The following is an 18,382-nucleotide window of genomic DNA, read 5'->3' as shown; positions in this document are numbered from 1 at the left end:
TCATGGGTGAAAACATCTGAAATGGTGAATAATCCTAATCTAATATTAAGGTCTCTTTGTCTAGCCTCTTTTTGTTTTTTTGATGGTCAGTTTTGCCATAACAGTGTATTTATACACCCAGTGTGTATTCACTTTTATTCTGTATGAAATCAAAGAAGACGTTTTATATTTGAAGGTGCTATCTTATATATAGCCCCTGATTTGTTTTATAAAAAGAATAAGATTATAATTCAAATGTAGAGAGATAATTTATAGATAATTTGTTCTTTATTAGAAAATGAAATCTGAAAACTACTTCTGTATGTTATTCTTAGAGGCCTGTTTTCTTGAAGAGTTAAACATTAGTATACTAGAGTATTCAGAATATCACCTTTTTAACCTCTACTAAATTTGGCAAAAAATTCATCAAATCCTGTTTGAGTACTTACTGTGTGTAAAGTCTTACATACATGCTCCAGAAGTTAGAATAGTTCAGACAGGAGCTTACGATGGGGTAGAAATGGACATATATAAATATAGAAATAATATAAGTCAATACATGAAAGTAACATTAGAAAAATACTTAGTGCTAAAGGGATTTTAAAGAGGAAAGAGATTAAGCACATTCAGTTTTTTCTTAATACAGTCTGCATTGAGTCTTCGGCCTTAGGATATCAGAATTATGGTAACTTCCATTATCATTATAAAAGTAAAACATGTACATTATATAGGAAATTTAAGAAATTCAAAGTATGAAGAAAGACATAATTATCCATAATTCCACCACTCATAATCATCTCACATTTTTGTTCCATCCTTCAAATTTCCTTTAAACAAAATTGAGATTATACATAATGTATACTACTTTAAAACTTGTTCTTTTCATTTAACTTGTATAGGATGAACATAAGTCTTCAAAAACATTGTATTTAGCCAGTTCTCTATTATTGGGCTAAGGTGAAATTTTTTTTTAAATTGCTTTTATTGTAGGACTCTGTGTTCTTTGGTCAACCTTTATTTATTTTTGAGACTCTCGCCCAGGCGGGAGTGTGATGGTGTGATTACAGCTCACTGCAGCCTCAACCTGCCAGGCTCAAACAATCCTCCCACCTCAGCCTCCCGAATAACTAGGCCTATAGGCACATGCCACCACACCTGTATTTTGTTTTTCATTTTTTCTGTAGACACGACATCTCACTATGTTACCCAGGCTGGTCTTGAGCTTCTAGGCTCAAGCAGTCCTCCCTGATCGACCTTCCAAAGTGCTGGGAGGCCCAGCCACAACTTTTAGAAGCTGACTTGTTGGGACATTTTTAAGGGAGCCAGGGTTTATATTCTTAATGACTTTAACCTTTTGTTGAAGGATATATACTTACTAGTTAATAGTATTCATCTACATTTATTGAATAGATCTTTTGCTGTTTTTTCTTCATGCCTTTGAGTGTACTTGGACTTATTAGTGAGGATGTATAGTTCTTTGTTTTGCTAAAACATTTAAATCATTAGCCAGGCATGGTGGTGTGTGCCTTTCTATAGTCCTAGCTACTCAGGAGGCTGAGGCGGGAGGATTGCTTGCATCCAGGAGTTTGAGGCTGCATGAGCTATGATTGTGCTGCTGTACTCCAGCCCAGACAACAGAATGAGACCTTGTCTGTTAAAAAAAAAAAAAAAAGGCCGGGCACGGTGGCTCACGCCTGTAATCCCAGCACTTTGGGAGGCCGAGACGGGCGGATCACGAGGTCAGGAGATCGAGACCATCCTGGCTAACACGGTGAAACCCCGTCTCTACTAAAAAATACAAAAAACTAGCCGGGCGAGGTGGCGGGCGCCTATAGTCCCAGCTACTCGGGAGGCTGAGACAGGAGAATGGCGTGAACCCGGGAGGCGGAGCTTGCAGTGAGCTGAGATCCGGCCACTGCACTCCAGCCTGGGCAACAGAGCGAGACTCCGTCTCAAAAAAAAAAAAAAAAAAAAAAAAAATTTAACTCTTTTTCTTTCCATGATTATTACTTGAAGCTTAGTGTATGTACCTGTTTTTTATTCTTACTCTTAAACTTTTTTTTTTTTTTTTTTTTTGAGACGGAGTGTCGCTCTTATCACCCAGGCTGGAGTGTGGTGGCGCAGTCTCAGCTCACTGCAACCTCTGACTCCCGGGTTCAAGCAGTTCTCCTGCCTCAGCCTCCCAGGTAGCTGGGATTACAGGTGTGAGCCACCACACCCAGCTAATTTTTGTATTTTTAGTAGAGACGGGGTTTCACCATGTTGGCCAGGCTGGTCTTCTCCTGACCTCAGGTGATCCACCTTCCTCGGGCTCCCAAAGTGCTGGTTTACAGGCGTGAGTCACCACGCCCAGCCTTAAATGTTTCTAATAATTTTTAGGTATGCATTGAAATGTTTTTTAAATGGCATTTCTTTTTTTGTAAAGTAGCCTTTACCTGCAGATTTAATTTCTGTATTTTTCAGGGTTACTTTGAAAGTTGCAACATACACAGAAATAGGATAGCAGGCTTTGAAGTAAAAGCCTATGCTAACCCCACAGTGGTTCGATGTGAAATTCACCATGGACAGACTGGAGGAATATATGTCCATGAAAAAGGAAGAGGACAATTCATAGAGAATAAAATCTATGCAAACAACTTTGCAGGTGTATGGATTACCTCAAATAGCGACCCAACAATAAGGTATTTACATATAATTATGGGTGAAAATTACTTTTTCACTTCAAGGTTTGTCTTAAAAGTCAAGATACTGAGCTTTAACTCTTGAAAGTTTTGTTAGACATCTGACTACTATAAAATAGATTTTCCTAGTAAAAGTCTGTGCATCTGAATGAGCCATAGCTATTGCAGATTTATTTTTTAGTGTTTTTTGTTTTCGCTTTTGTTTTAGTGATATAAGCCATATTGATATTATTTTATGAAAAATGCAGATGCTGTGATTTTTATTTTAAATTCATCAAACTGCATTATAGATGAATAAATAGGGCTATTACCTCCCCATGGAGCTTGAAGGACTTTATCTTTTTTTCTGATAGTTAGCAAATAGAATAACTCAGGAAAAATATCTCAAAGATTCTTGGCCAAAAAGACTAAAATTATCAAAAAGTCAAAAATGCAAGCTGTCATTTTCCCTTAATAAGCCAGAATTGTAGAACCAGAGCTATTATAATTTAATCAAACACTATGAATTATTTTTGTCAAATTTTATTTTCCACTGGCTTTATGGAAGTTAGATTTTGGGATTTCCATTTTGTTAATATTCATCAAATGTTTCTAGATCAGCTAAAAAATTATTTTGAATGTATTAGCTGTTTTGAGGGGAATTTTTAAGAATGCCACATACGTTCTCTCAAATAGTAGTTTGACTTTTCCAAAGTCTTAGGCCTTAGAAATAACTAAGAAATTGAGGCCTTAGAAGTTGTATAATTTGTTATATGACCATGAGGGGCCTTTACAATTATATAAAACAAGTAAGTTTGGCTGAATAGATGTCTTCTTTTTTATTATTTCACATAATTATAGGGGAAATTCTATATTTAATGGAAATCAAGGAGGAGTTTACATCTTTGGTGATGGACGAGGCCTTATTGAAGGAAATGACATTTATGGTAAGTGTATGGTTTTGTTCTATAAAACTTAGATTGATATGTCTTCTTGATATTAGCAAAATGATGGAACATTTTGAAACTACCCAAGTGGAAGCACTGATCCAGCTTCTTTAATTTTTTTTTTTTTTTTTTTTTTTTTTTTTTTTAAAGAGATGAGGTCTTACTCTCTTGTGCAGACTGGAGCACAGTAGCACAAACATGGCTCACAGCAGCCTCAGACTTCTGGGCTCAAAGCGACCTTCCTGCCTCAGCCTCCCTGGTAGCTAGGACTATAGGCATGTGCTACCATGCCCCACTCATTTATTTGTGGAGGCCGGGTCTTGCCATGTTGCCTGGGCTGGTCTTGAACTCCCGGCCTCAGGTGATCTTCCCGCCTTGGTCTCCCAAAATTCTGGGATTGCAGGTGTGAGTCTCATGCACTGCCATTTATTTATTTATTTATTTATTTATGTTGTTGTTGTTGTTGTTGAGACAGAATCTCACTCTGTTGCCTAGGCTGGAGTGCAGCGATGCAATCTTGGCTCACGGCAACCTCTGCCTCCCAAGTTCAAGCGATTCTCATGCCTCAGCCTCCAGAGTAGCTGGGATTACAGGTGCATGCTACCATGCCCGGCTCAATTTTGCCTTTTTAATAGAGATGGGTTTTGCCATGTTGACCAGGCTGGTCTCGAACTCCTGGCCTCAAGTGATCTGCCTGTTTCAGCGTCAGCCTCCCAGATTGCTGGGATTACAGGTATAAGCCACCACGCCCAGCCTAAATTCTTAATAAAGATTATTGTGTGATATTTATTCACAGGCACTATGCCAGATACCAGGGATCAAAATATAAATTAGACCTTAGTCCCAAGGTGTATCTGCATTTTCCATAGTTTCACTCTGTTGTTTAATAGTTAATAAATTATTTCTGTGGTAGTTTAATATACTTTGTACTAATTAAAGAAAGAAAATGTGTATTCCTCTTTAAAGTTTTAGGAACATTAAATCAGCAAACAATCAGTAGATATCTGTGTGTCTGACACCAATATGTGCCTGGGCTTTCGCTTCTGGTAACACTAACCTGGTTAATATTTACATAAAGCTTTACTAAGTGTCAGGCGCTCTGCTGAGCATCTTAAACTGAGTTAACTCATATATTCACATCAACACTGTGAGGTAGATACCATTAAATATTGATCATGATACAGAGGCACAAAGATACTTACTGATCAGTATACAGAGGCACAAAGAGGTTAAATTACTTATTCAGGATCACACAGGAAGTAGAATTCCTGAGATTCGAAATGTGTCAGCTCGGCTCCAGAGTCTCCACTATGCTATACTGCCTGCAGCTCTCTGCATTATTTACACTACTAGTTCTCTTAATATTGTCTTGTAATGGTCACTAAAATTCTAGTGTAAGAATTTTAACCACTACCTAATGTAAAACCCTTACTGTATTCCCCAGGCTCACAAATGTTGACATTGTAACTTTTATTTTTAAATAGGCAATGCATTAGCAGGAATACAAATTAGGACAAACAGTTGTCCAATTGTTCGGCATAACAAAATTCATGATGGCCAGCATGGTGGGATTTATGTGGTAAGTTAATGTATATGGTTCTATAAACTCATGCATCAAAACCAGGGAGATAAAGGGTTTCTCTTTAAGCTTTTAGATAGGCCATATTCAACTTTTGAAGTATGAATTCATGACTGTCATTAATGTTAAACGGTAAATAACATTCTTGTTCTCCCTGCCAGTATCTTAATGACTTCTGATTTTATAGTTTGTGTTGAATTATGTAAAATTTAATCAGCAGCTGACTAAATTTAGGCATAAGAGATACACCTTTTTATTAAAGTCTGTATTATTGGCAATATGGGATAACCTCAGCAGCAATTCATTTGCAGTCTATTATATTTGTTACAGCAGAATTTTACGAGTATGACTACTGTATGAGTCTCTGAAGTTCTGCCACTTTTTTCATTTAAATTTATGTTAAAATATAATTAACTTTCAAAATTTTGAAACCTGTGTATTAATCATCTTTGCTCATAGTATCTAAACTTTTGCAAGTGATTCAAGTAAGAAAATGTAGGAAATTTCAAAAAGGTCCTTATGTTACGCAAGGCATGACATTTAATTTTCATTTATGGTTATAGAGATGCACATGTCCTCAATTATTTGCTAAAAGTAAAAATTTTGTGAATATGAAGCCATATAATTTTGAATTGATTTCACCAGAAATATGTTTGAAGTAACTGTTTGTTTATTACTAAATGAGAGGTCGTTAGTTACACATCCTAGGGTGAATTTATTTTGCTAAAGAAAATTGAATGCTGCTACTGCTCTTACTGTGATATTAAAAGTATAAAACCACTTAAAGCACAGTATAAAATTTTTGAAAGCTTAAAACTCAGGTAGAGGCTACATAAAAAGAATGTTGGCCGGGCACGGTGGCTCACACCCACCACTTTGGGAGGCTGAGGCGGGTGGATCACGAGGTCAGGAGTTCAAGACCACCCTGGCCAAGATGGTGAAACACCGGCTCTACTAAAAATACAAAAATTAGCTGGGCGTGGTGGCGGGCGCCTGTAATCCTAGCTACTCAGGAGGCTGAGGCAGAGAATTGCTTGAACCCGGGAGACGAAGGTTGCAGTGAGCCGAGATCGTGCCACTGCACTCCAGCCTGGGCGACAGAGCGAGACTCCATCTCAAAAAAAAAAAAAAAAAAAAAAAAAAAGAATGTTGCCATTACCTCCTTACTCAGATGAAAAAACAAAAATGGAAAATTTTTTAACTGTCTATAAAGGGGGTAACAGGCTATAAACACCTTGCTTATAGAAGACATGTATTATAACCAGTGTAACTTTTATTTAGCATGAAAAGGGACAAGGAGTAATAGAAGAGAATGAAGTTTATAGTAACACTCTGGCTGGAGTCTGGGTGACAACTGGCAGCACTCCAGTACTGAGAAGAAACCGGATACACAGTGGCAAGCAGGTAGGATTAGCCTGGGCTCCTGGATGGGAAATATATTGTTTTGTAAATAATTGTCCCTTGAAAAAGCTTTTTTTTTTTTTTAATTTTAGGTTGGTGTTTATTTTTATGACAATGGACACGGAGTGCTAGAAGACAATGATATCTATAATCACATGTATTCAGGGGTTCAGATAAGGTAAATGTTTTCACATTTGGCTTTCTTTTGGGAGGGAATTAGGAGTATGTAGGGTGTGAGAAAAAATTTGCTTATTGTTTAATGCCCAATCTTTATCCCCCTGTTTTTTATATATATATATATTCACATTCTTAAAATAATCTTGACTTAAATTGTCAGAATGTAGCTTTCCTTGGTCTAGGTGAGGACAGAAGCCAGTGGTACATGGGCCATAAAAGCTCACTTGCACCGTTCCGCTTTCCACTGTAAGAGTCACATCAGCTGCCAATATAATCCTTCATACTTCGAGAGTGGAAGTCTGTATTAAAATACTTGTGCATTATGCCTGGCATATCATTGGCACTCAATAAACTGAAGCTTCTGATTTATGGTATTTCTTTAAAATTAATAGTTTTTGATAAGCTTCTAATATTTTAAGTTTTTGGAACTCTAACAGTCCTAATGATCATATACTGGCATACCTCTGTTTATTACACTTTATAGTTTATTGTGCTTCACAGATACTGTGTTTGGTTTTTTTTGTTTTGTTTTGTTTTGTTTTGTTTTGTTTTTTTACAAATTGAAGGTTTGTGGCAACCCTGTGTTGAGCAGATCTCTCAGTGACATTTTTTTCCAGCAGCATATCTGCTCCCTCTCTGTCTCATTTTTATAATTCTTAGAGTACTTCAGATTTTTTCATTATCATTATATCTCTATGGTGATTTCTGATCAGTGATTCAGTGATTTTTTTTTCTTTTTTTTTTTTGAGATTGAGTTTCACTCTTGTTGCTCAGGCTTGGAGTGCAATGGCACGATCTCAGCTTACCGCAACCTCCACCTCCTGGGTTCAAGTGATTCTCCTTCTCCTGCCTCAGCCTTCCAAGTGGCTTGGATTACAGGCATGCGCCACCATGCCCGGTTGACTTTGTATTTTTAGTAGAGACAGGGTTTCCACATTGGTCAGGCCGATCTCAAACTCCCGACCTCAGGTGATTCGCCCGCCTCGGCCTCCCAAAGTGCTGGGATCACAGGTGTGAGCCATCGCACCCAACCTGATCAGTGATCTTTGATGTTACTATTGTGATTGTTTTGGGATGCCGTTAACTGAGCCCAGGACAACAAACTTAATCTGTAAATGTTGTGTGTGTTCTGACTGTTCCACCAAGCAGCCATTCCTGTCTCTGTCCCTCTCCTCAGGCTTCCCTATTGCCTTGAGACACAACAGTATCGAAATTAGGCCAATTAGTAATCCTAAAATGGCCTCTATAAGTGTTGAAGTGAAAGGAAGAGTTGCATATCTCTCTCTTTAAATCAAAAGCTAGAAATGATTACGGTTAGTGAGGAAAGTATGTCAAAAGCCTGAATAGGCCAAAAGCTAGGCCTCTTGTCCAGTTAGCTAAGTTGTGAATGCAAAGGAAAAGTCCTAGAAAAAAATTAAAAATGCTATTCCAGTAAACACACGAATGATAAGAAAGCAAAGCAAAACAACCTTATTGGCTTAGTTTCTCAGGGTTCAAAGCAAAATAATAAAACAACAAAAAAATTGACTTATGCTGATATGGAGAATGTTTTAGTGATCTGGATAGAAGATCAAACCAGCCACAATATTCCCTTAAGCCAATTCCTAATACAGAGCAAGGCCCCAACTCTCTTCAGTTCTACGAAGGCTGAAAGAAGTGAAGAAGCTGCAGACGAAAAGTTTTAAGCTAGCAGAGGTTGATTCGTGAGGTTTAAGAAAAAAAACTAAGTGCAAGGTGAAGCAGCAAATGCTGAGATAGAAGCTACAGAAAGTTATCCCAGAAGATATAGCTAAGATCATTGTTGAAGGTGGCTACACTAAACAGATTTCAGTGTAAACTCAATAGCTTTATATTGGAAGAAGAAACATCCAGGACATTCATAGCTAGAGGGGAGAAGTCAATGCCTGACTTCAAAGGGCACGCCAATCTCTTGTTAAGGATTGGTTCAGCTGATGACTTTAAGTTGCCAGTAGTGCTCATTTACCATTCTGAAAACCCTAGGGCCCTTAAGAATGATGCTAAATTGACTCCGCCTGTGCTCTATAAAGGGAACAACAAATCATGGATGATAGCACATGAATTTACAGTACAGTTTACTGAATATGTTAAGTCCACAAAACATATCATAAAGGAAACAACAAATCATGGATGATAGCACATGAATTTACAGTACAGTTTACTGAATATGTTAAGTCCACTATTGAGACCTAGTGCTCAGAAAAAAATACTTCAAAATATTACTGCTCATTGACAATGCACCCAGTAACCCAAGAATTCTGATGCAGATGTACAAGGAGATTAGATTAATGTTGTTTTCATGCCTGGTAATACAGCATCCATCCCACAGTCCATGGATCAAGGAGTAATTTCAATTTTTAAGTCTTTTTATATAAGAAATTATTTTTAGAAAGCAGTAGTTGCCATAAATAGTGATTCCTCTGATGAATCTGGGCAAAGTAAATTGAAAACCTCTGGATTCACCATTCCAGATTTCATTAAGAACATTCATGATTCCTGGGAGGAGATCTGAAAAAGTGCTGTAATCCAAGCATTTTGGGAGGCTGAGGTGGAAGGATCACCTGAGGCCAGGAGTTCAAGACCAGCCTGCACAACATAGTGAAACCCTGTCTCTGTAAAAGATAGAAAAAATTAGCTAGGCATGATGGCATGCACCTGTGGTCCCAGCTACCCAGAAGGCTGAGGTGGGAGGATTGCTTGAGCCCAGGAAGTCGAGGCTGCAGTGAGCTATGATCATACCACTGTGCTTCAGCCTGGATGACTGAGTGAGACCCTGTCTCAAAAAAAAAAAAAAAAATCCAGTTATGCCCTGAGCTAAATGTTGAGCTTTTCTGCCCAGAAAGGGCTAAGTTCTAGTACTGGCAGGGGTGCAACCCAAGGGGTGGCCAGGGTTCTCACCACCCCTGGCCATGGGGCAGGCTGGTCTAGACAGCAGGGGGATGTTTTCAGGGCTGAAGTTTCCCCCCCACCTAGTCCTGAACACATCGGGTGCTGGAGCACCTGTGTTCCCATGAGGCCAGCATGGGCCACGCATGACTTCAAAAGGTCCTCGAGGCTCGACTAAGTGCGCCAGTTTCATTCTGAACATGCTGCTCTAAAACACATCCCTGCTGAGCCACAGGAGGATCAGATATTGTGAGCTTCTGGCCTGTTGATGCTCAAGAGCTGGGGCGTGCAGGGAAAACTCCAGAACTTCTAACTCTTGCTAACCTTACATCTGGGATTCTTAACGCCCTCAGCTGAAGAACTCGATGAATTTCAGCTTTGAAGAGGTTCTTCTAACACTTGGCCAATGTCAGCCAGGCTTTGCTAAAGTTCTGTGAAATTGGGGGACTGAAAGCCAGTTACTTGGATCACAAGTTACCTGTGAAATCTGCAAGGACCTGCTGTCAGGGCTCATTAAACCCCGAAGTATGGCACCTTGGCATACAGACTACTCTGACCCAGAGGAGACTGGAAGGCCTCAGAAGCCAGGTCTTTGTCCTTCCCTCCTGGTTCCTGCCCCCTTTTCTCCCCCAAATTGAGTCCCAGAAGCCAGAATTCTTTTTCCCCAAAGCAGGTCTTAGAAACTAGAATTCTTTTCTCTCAAAGCCAGCCATAAAACCTAGCAAGGTCACTCTTTCCTTTCTCCCTGGAAGATCCTCATTCCCAAGGGGGTCCTGCCCCATACCCAGGGGAAGGGGAATTGTACAGAGTGACTTTGCTGGGTTTCCCCACTCCATCCATCACCGTTAGGCCAGATCCTTTGTGTCCAGTCACATTTCTGCATGGCTGTTCATTCATCAAACCTAAATATAAAAATAAAGGTTTTCATGGCCAGGACAAAAAAAATAATAATAACAACATTAACAGGAGTTTGGAAGAAGTTGATTCCAACCCTCATGGGTGACTAGGGTAGTGTAAGACTTTGGTGGAGGAACTAATTCCAGGCGTGGTAGAAATTGCAAGAGAAGTAGAATTAGAAAATGGAACTTGAAGATGTGACTGAATTGCTGCAACCTCATGATAAAACTTGGACAGATGAGGAGTCGCTTCTTACGGATGAGCAAAGAGTGGTTTTTCTTGAGGTGGAGTCTGTTCCTGTTGAAGATGCTGTGAACATGGTTGAAATGACAACAAAGGATTTAGAATATTGCATAAGCCTGTTAATAAAGTAGTAGCAGGGTTGGCAAGGATTGACAATTTTGAAAGAAATTCTACTGTGAGCAAAATGCTATAACAACATTGCATGTAGGAATGCTACAGAGAAATCTTCCATGAAAGGAAATCAGTCTATGTGGCAAATTTGTCTTATTTTAAGAGATTGCCAATTGGTCAGGTGCAGTAGATCATGCCTGTAGTCCTAACACTTTGGGAGACTGAGGCAGGTGGATCACTTGAACCCAGGAGTTTGAGAACAGCCTGAGCAACATGGCAAAACCCATCTCTACAAAAAATACAAAAATTAACTGGGCATGGTGCCATGCACCTGTAGTCCCAGCTACTCGGGAGGCTTAGGCAGGAGGATTGCTTGAGCCCAAGAGTTCGAGGCTGCAGTGAGCTATGATCATGCCACTGCAACTCCAGCCTGGGTGACAGAGCAAGACCCCATCTATTTTTTTTTTTGGTAAACTCTCTGAAGACTCAGATTATTATTAGCATTTTTAGGAATAAAGTATTTTTAAGTTAGGGTATGTACTTTTTTTTAATGAAATGCTATTGCATACTTAATAGACTACAATATAATGTAAACACACTAGGAAACCAAAAAATTCGTGCAACTCTCTTTATTGCCATACTCGCTTTATTATGGTGGTCTGGAACGGAACCTGCAATTATCTCCAAGGTATGCCTGTAATTCATTCCTTCATTTTACGTATGAGGGGAATATATAAGTCACTTAATATAACCCCATTTAGTTTACATGTTAGGAAACTATAATAATCTGTAGTAAATTATGTTCTGTGGGAAATACAGGATTAAGCAAAATTAAACCACTTTCTTCTTAGGGCATCTTGAAGGACTCTATTGCATAGTTAATTCTTACTATATGACTTACGTGGATTTCTCCACTGTTTACCTCACGTAACATGAGGATATGGGAGTAGAAGCTATTGAAATGATACTATTTTCTATTCTATTCACAGGACTGGAAGCAACCCCAAAATTAGACGCAACAAAATCTGGGGAGGACAGAATGGTGGAATTCTAGTTTATAATTCTGGTATGTTTTATCTGTCATCTTTTTCTCTGTGTTAATAGACTTTAGAAATACACTTTCTAGGCCGGGCACGGTGGCTCACGCCTGTAATCCCAGCACTTTGGGAGGCCGAGACGGGTGGATCACCTGAGGTCAGGAGTTTAAGATCAGCTTGGCCAACATGGTGAAACCCTATCTCTACTAAATATTACAAAAATTAGCTGGGCATGGTGGCACATGCCTGTATTCCCAGCTACTCGGGAGGCTGAGGCAGGAGAATCGCTTGAACCCCGGAAGGCGGAGGTTGCAGTGAGCCGAAATCGCGCCACTGCACTCAGCCTGGCAACAGAGTGAGACTCCCTCTCAAAAAAAAAAAAAAAAAAAAAAGAAATATACCTTCTAGATAACCTACATTTTTGCATTTATAGGTCTAGGCTGTATAGAAGACAATGAAATATTTGACAATGCAATGGCTGGAGTCTGGATTAAGACAGATAGTAATCCTACACTAAGAAGAAATAAAATCCATGATGGAAGAGATGGTGGCATCTGTATATTTAATGGGGGTCGAGGTATTGTTGTTAATTTTGCATTAGTGAAAAATCCAATTTTCCATTATTCTTCCATATCTCTAATGATCAATGACATTGCTAACTAAGTTATAAATGAGTGAATCTCAAGTCTTTTTTGTTATCAAGTTGAGCTGGTTTAGGAGATAGTGCCTAGTGTTAAGAGACAAATGTTTACAATACTTTTCCTTTTGTAGACACTTTGAGTCTGCAGTTGTCAGTAAGCCTTTTTAAAGATAGAATTTGTTTACATTCTCTGGACCTTTTATTCAGAATAGTAATATGATTATAATAAACTTCAAAGTCAAGTTATAGAAATAGGTGTGAGAAATTAATTGATTTGTAAATATTTGAAAATGTCTTTAGTAAACGGGTATTGCTTTTGTAACTGCTTTCACCTGTGTTTGTTGGAGAATGGAATTAATGAAGCCAAGATGTGCCTGGTTTGGTATTCATAAAGGTCAACTCACTTTGCATTAAGGCAAAAGTTCCATAGTGGCTGCCCCTTACAGAGGCATGTATACAGAGATTCACAGAGCTGCCGTAATGCAAATCTGTCACTGTTCCTGAAATGTCAATAACCCAACATTTGTACCTATCTTACATAGAATAGCTAGTTATTACTCTAACATACCAAGATTTAATGAACAAAATTTAATACTACAACCAAGCAGTGATGATCCATTGACAGACTCTCCAGGAGCTTACAATCTAGTAATTCAGTAAAGTAACATAGATAGTTTTTACAAAATATAGTGAAGACACAATACAGAATGGTTTATTTGCAAGGTGTTGAGAAACGGTTCATGCAAGTCAAATCACTTTTGAGCTGTCTTGAAAAATGAGTAGATATTTACTGGTAAATGGGTGTGGGAGAGGTGAACAGACCATTCCAGATGTTATTTCACTTTTATTCTTTAAATACTGATTTAAAATCTCTGTACCAACCACTGTCATACAGATGCTAGAGATATAATGCTATATGAAACAGCACTACATCCATAAAATGTATAGTGTGATGGAGTGGAACACATTGTAAACAAAAGTCTAGAGGAAATTGAACACAAGGGAAGAGGTACTGAAAGTTGAGGCTAGAGAAGGGGCAAGGCCCAAATCATGAGGTTTTCTATATGCAGTAAGGAGTTTGGACTCCATTTTAGCAATAGCACTTGAGGTTGTAGTGAAAATAATCAAGATTAGAGACAGGGGCTTGGAATAACTCAGGCAATAAATAATGAGAGCCTAAACTAAAATGATAGCATAAGGGTATGAAAAGGTTGGGGGTGGTGGAACATGTTAATGATATTTAAAAGGACAGAACCAGCTGGGCACAGTGGCTCACACCTGTACTTCCAGCTGCTCCAGAGGCTAAGGTAGGAGTATCACTTGAGTCTGGAGTTGGAGACCAGCCTAGGCAATATAGCAAGACCCTATCTCTATAAAAAGGGTGGAACCAACAGGACTGGGTCATTGATTTAATATGGGGGTTGAAAGAAAAGTGAAATATGATGGATACTTGGGATTCTGATTTGGGTGACTACCTTTCACTGAGGTAAGTTATATAGGAGATGGTTTCTGGAAAACAGTAAGGTCAGTTTTTAAACATTGAATCCAAGGTTGTCTTCTGGAATATCCAAATTGGTTATGACCAGAATGTGATTAATTATACTAAGCTAAATGAATAGATACAAGAATTAGCAACAGTGGCTGGGTGTAGTGGCTCATGCCTGTAATCTCAGCACTTTGGGGAGGCCCAGGTGGGTGGATCACTTGAGGTCAGGAGTTTGAGACCAGCCTGGCCAACATGGTGAAATCTAAAAATACAAAAAAAAAAAAAAAAAAAAAAAAAATTGGCAGGTGCTTGTAATCCCAGCTACTTGGGAAGCTGAATCAGAATTGCTTGAACCTGGAGGCGGGGGTTGCAGTGAGCCAAGATCGCACCATGGCACTCCAGCCTGGGTGGCAGAGTGAGACTGTCTCAAAAATAAAAAAGCAACAGTGTGTTGTAATAGTTGCAAGATGTAAGATCACCCAAAGAGTATGCAGAGGGAAATGAGAGGGACAGAACCCAGAAATATTAATACCCAGAGAGTGAAGAGAATGGACCCCAAGAAGTCCCTGAGTCAGATTTTTCCCACTCATCCAGGGGAAAGTTTAGGTCAGTAATGTGAAATACCAGAGGGGTCACATGTCTACAGAAATAAAACCATGTCTCACATTAAGACAAACAAGTAGGAGGGATATTTTGAAAGGCAAGGTGATGTTAAACTTTATTCTGAAAGTAGTTTGTTAGAGAGAAAGGCAAGATAGTTCCCAGTCAGTTAACTACAACTCCTATGCGGCAGATGAAACTGGAATAAAGGAAACTCATCAGGAAATGATTATAGTAATAAAGGCCAGAAATAAGGGCTTGCTTGCCTGAGCTAAAAACAGAGGATACAGAGGTTCTAGCAATATTTCAAAGGAATTAACTTTAATTCAGCAATACTCATTGAGAATCAACTGTGTACCTGGCACTGAAGATGAAGTGGTGAGTAAACTTAGACATGGTCCCTGCCATCATGGAGATGGCAGATTGGTCACAATGCTCTTACCTGTCATTTTAGCAACTTTGTTAGATCCTTAATACCTCTGATAATAAACTGTTTTTGGCTGAAAAAATAGCCCTGTGAATTTTACAATGCAGTTAAATAAGAAACTAAAAGCAAACCTAAATACCCCCAAAAACGCCAGTAGAGTCTGTTATATGCGTTAGCCTTAATCTAAGGAAATATTTTATTATAGGTCTCCTTGAAGAAAATGATATTTTCAGGAATGCTCAAGCAGGTGTTCTCATCAGCACTAATAGTCATCCAATCTTAAGGAAAAACAGAATATTTGATGGATTTGCTGCAGGTTTGTATTTTCTTTTCTTACCTGTGGCTTATATATAGTTCTGCAAAGTGTTTGATGTGGAGTATATTCATTGTTTTGCTTATTAACTAAAATGTGTAAAGTGTGCTGCTGAAGTGGCTGAATGCCTATTTATTCATTCACTTACGAGAGCACCCAATCAGGTTCTGGATTCTTCTACTATAAGCCAGACTCCTAAGAAATATTGCTGTTATTGCTTAGTCATGATTATGAAACATTTATTGGGATAGAATAAATGCAGGCTTGTATTACCACTAGGAATACAGATAAATTCAATTCTTCAGATGAATTTACCAATTTAAGTCTGCAACAGAAACACAGATGTTAAAATGGATGCAAATGAAATCCAAGTATCATGTATTTAAGACAGGCTAGTGCGAAATTGCGCTTTTGACCATAATCGATAAGTGAATGTTACTGTTGGTGGTTGAAATAAATATCTACATTTTATTCAGTAGACATTGAGGGTTAATGTACTTTTATAAAAGAACCAGTTTACATTTGCATGCTAATTTCAGGTTTTTAAGAAGCAGTATAAAGTGATGTATCTACTTGTTTGTAAATTTTACTTCAGGTATTGAAATTACAAATCACGCAACTGCAACACTAGAAGGCAATCAGATTTTTAACAACCGATTTGGAGGCTTATTTTTAGCATCTGGTGTTAATGTGACAATGAAAGGTATGTTGGAGTCTGTTATACCTATAAATATATGCAGTACGCCATGAAAGATATCAGAGGCCGTTTTACAACTTGATTCCTTATGTCACTCCCCAAGTTAGCAACAATTTAAGAGATTTTGAAAGAAAACAGAGCTTTGGTTCTAAATGGTTGAAGTATCTTATACAAGGAAAATTCTATTCTTAGCTGATTTCTTACAATTCATTGGTTAGCTTCATTTAAAGCTCTTAAAAATAGTGGCTCTTCTGTTAGAATAATCCTGTAATCTTTAGTTTTTAAAATATTAACAGTCCTCTGGATTTTTACTTATTCTTTTTTATTACAGATAACAAAATAATGAACAATCAAGATGCCATAGAAAAGGCTGTTAGTAGAGGCCAATGTTTATATAAAATATCAAGTTATACCAGCTATCCCATGCATGATTTCTACAGGTAACTTAGAAATATATTGTGAGTCCTGAAAAGAGGAAGACTGATTTCCTTTTTAAATTAGCAGTGCCTAGCATTTTTGGCTATTTGCCAGTGTTGAGACTATAACTGAAAATTTTATAATCAATCTACTTAAATATCGTGTGTTTAAGACTGTAACTATGGTTAGGCGTGGTGGCTTATGCCCGTAATCCTAGCACTAAACCAGCCTGGGCAACATAGGGAGACCCTGTCTCTACAAAACAAAACAAAGACCATAACTGGAAAAACCTAATACTACAGTAACTGATGTCATGTAACTTATGTTGTGTAACGTATTGTTTTCCTAGAAATTTCAGGGTAAAGATGTCAAGTGTTTGATATATTGCAATCACCATGACAGTTTTGACTCTTCACTCCTCCAAATTGATTCAGCCCAGAAAGATTTGAGAGGCTTTTAAAGTGGAAAGAACTGCCTTTATACAACTTACAAATCATCCCTCTTCCCTCAGAAGACAAAGACAGGAATATCACTTATTCCATTAAAGTTCCTTTTCAGAATTAATCTGGGCTGGAGCCACAAAGAATTTTGTTTTGGTCCTCTTAAAGCCAAAGGTCATAGGGTAATATATAAACAGAATGGAATGTTGTTTTGCATTAATGACATGTTTGAGAAAAGTAATTTAAGCTTTTGCTTTTTAGATGTCATACTTGTAACACCACAGATCGAAATGCCATATGTGTGAACTGCATTAAGAAGTGCCATCAGGGACATGATGTAGAGTTTATTAGACATGATAGGTATGTAGCACACTTGCTTGCTATATTACCCAATTACTTTCCCCCTCACGTTTCTAATTGAGTTTTTATTTTGCTTTAGGTTTTTCTGTGACTGTGGTGCTGGAACACTGTCTAATCCTTGTACATTAGCTGGTGAGCCTACACATGATACAGATACACTATATGACTCTGCTCCACCTATAGAATCTAATACATTGCAGCACAACTGAATTCCTTCCCTAAAGAAAAAGTCCTGCCATTGTAACATCATAACTTAAAACATTTTTTTGGAAGAAAAAGATTTAACATATTTGCCCATGCTACAGGAAGAGACTGTATTAAAAATGGATACACAAGGTCAGTTGACACTATGAAGCTCAAGCTACCAAAAAGAAAGTGGCAATATATTGACTCAGGATCTCAAAGCTGGGTGTTTTAGCATTACTGTGTAAAGACTTGAAGGGACAGAAGTGAAGAAAATAAGCTGCAATTTTGTACAGATACCAACTTCTGAAAAGCTGGTGTTTTTACAACTAGCATTGAATGCAGTCCAATTTGCAGTAGTAATCTTCAATAGACAAGCAGCTTTGTTGCTGCCTTTATGGACATGGGTACCAATTGCTTTTGTAATATGGTAAAAATGTGAGCTAGCACTTCTGCGTTCCTTTTGATTTTTTTTTTAACATGTATTCAGATTGAGAAATATGATTTTAATGCTTTAATCTCATGTAGTTTGTTTTTAATTTCAAGCAAAATCTTATTGTACTTGAATGTGCCCTGTTTTGTTAGCACACCTAGACTTGCTGTAACTGTACTCATGTCCCAGTATGTACGTTCTTTCTATGAAAGAGAAAACACTAATCTTAAATTATATCCAGCAATGTTTCTGGTATCCTTTAAGAAAAGTTAAGACTATTATTTTCTTCCCTTCCCTGTGCAGCATTCAAAATCACCCCTAGAAAAAGTGAGTGTTTTAATGAGACTTCCTAGGAAGGGATGCACTGTAAAACAAAAGTATTCTTGTAACTCAGTTTTGTGAAAGGTAAAAAAACTACTATGTTTTAAAGTACACTTTAGAAAGTCTCTTC

At 38.1% G+C, this 18,382-nt stretch overlaps 1 protein-coding gene across 3 annotated transcripts in view; it reads left to right on the top strand.

Annotated features, from left to right (window-relative positions):
• Positions 1-18,165, top strand: part of LOC105464989 (F-box protein 11) — a 101,088-nt gene extending 82,923 nt beyond the window's left edge. For all 3 annotated transcript variants that reach the window (XM_011713159.3, XM_071076664.1, XM_071076665.1), the window contains exons 12-23: positions 2,443-2,660; positions 3,501-3,586; positions 5,071-5,165; positions 6,447-6,569; positions 6,659-6,744; positions 11,888-11,964; positions 12,369-12,512; positions 15,294-15,404; positions 15,997-16,104; positions 16,430-16,538; positions 17,217-17,315; positions 17,395-18,165. In XM_011713159.3, coding sequence (XP_011711461.2) covers positions 2,443-2,660; positions 3,501-3,586; positions 5,071-5,165; positions 6,447-6,569; positions 6,659-6,744; positions 11,888-11,964; positions 12,369-12,512; positions 15,294-15,404; positions 15,997-16,104; positions 16,430-16,538; positions 17,217-17,315; positions 17,395-17,524 — 1,386 coding nt within the window. In that variant the 3' untranslated portion in view covers positions 17,525-18,165. The remainder of the gene's footprint in view (positions 1-2,442; positions 2,661-3,500; positions 3,587-5,070; positions 5,166-6,446; positions 6,570-6,658; positions 6,745-11,887; positions 11,965-12,368; positions 12,513-15,293; positions 15,405-15,996; positions 16,105-16,429; positions 16,539-17,216; positions 17,316-17,394) is intronic.
• The last annotated feature ends 217 nt before the right edge of the window (positions 18,166-18,382 follow it).

The sequence above is a fragment of the Macaca nemestrina genome, chromosome 13, assembly GCF_043159975.1.
Source record: "Macaca nemestrina isolate mMacNem1 chromosome 13, mMacNem.hap1, whole genome shotgun sequence".
In the NCBI taxonomy this organism is placed as follows: domain Eukaryota; kingdom Metazoa; phylum Chordata; class Mammalia; order Primates; family Cercopithecidae; genus Macaca; species Macaca nemestrina.
This window is presented reverse-complemented; position numbering and strand designations above follow the sequence as displayed.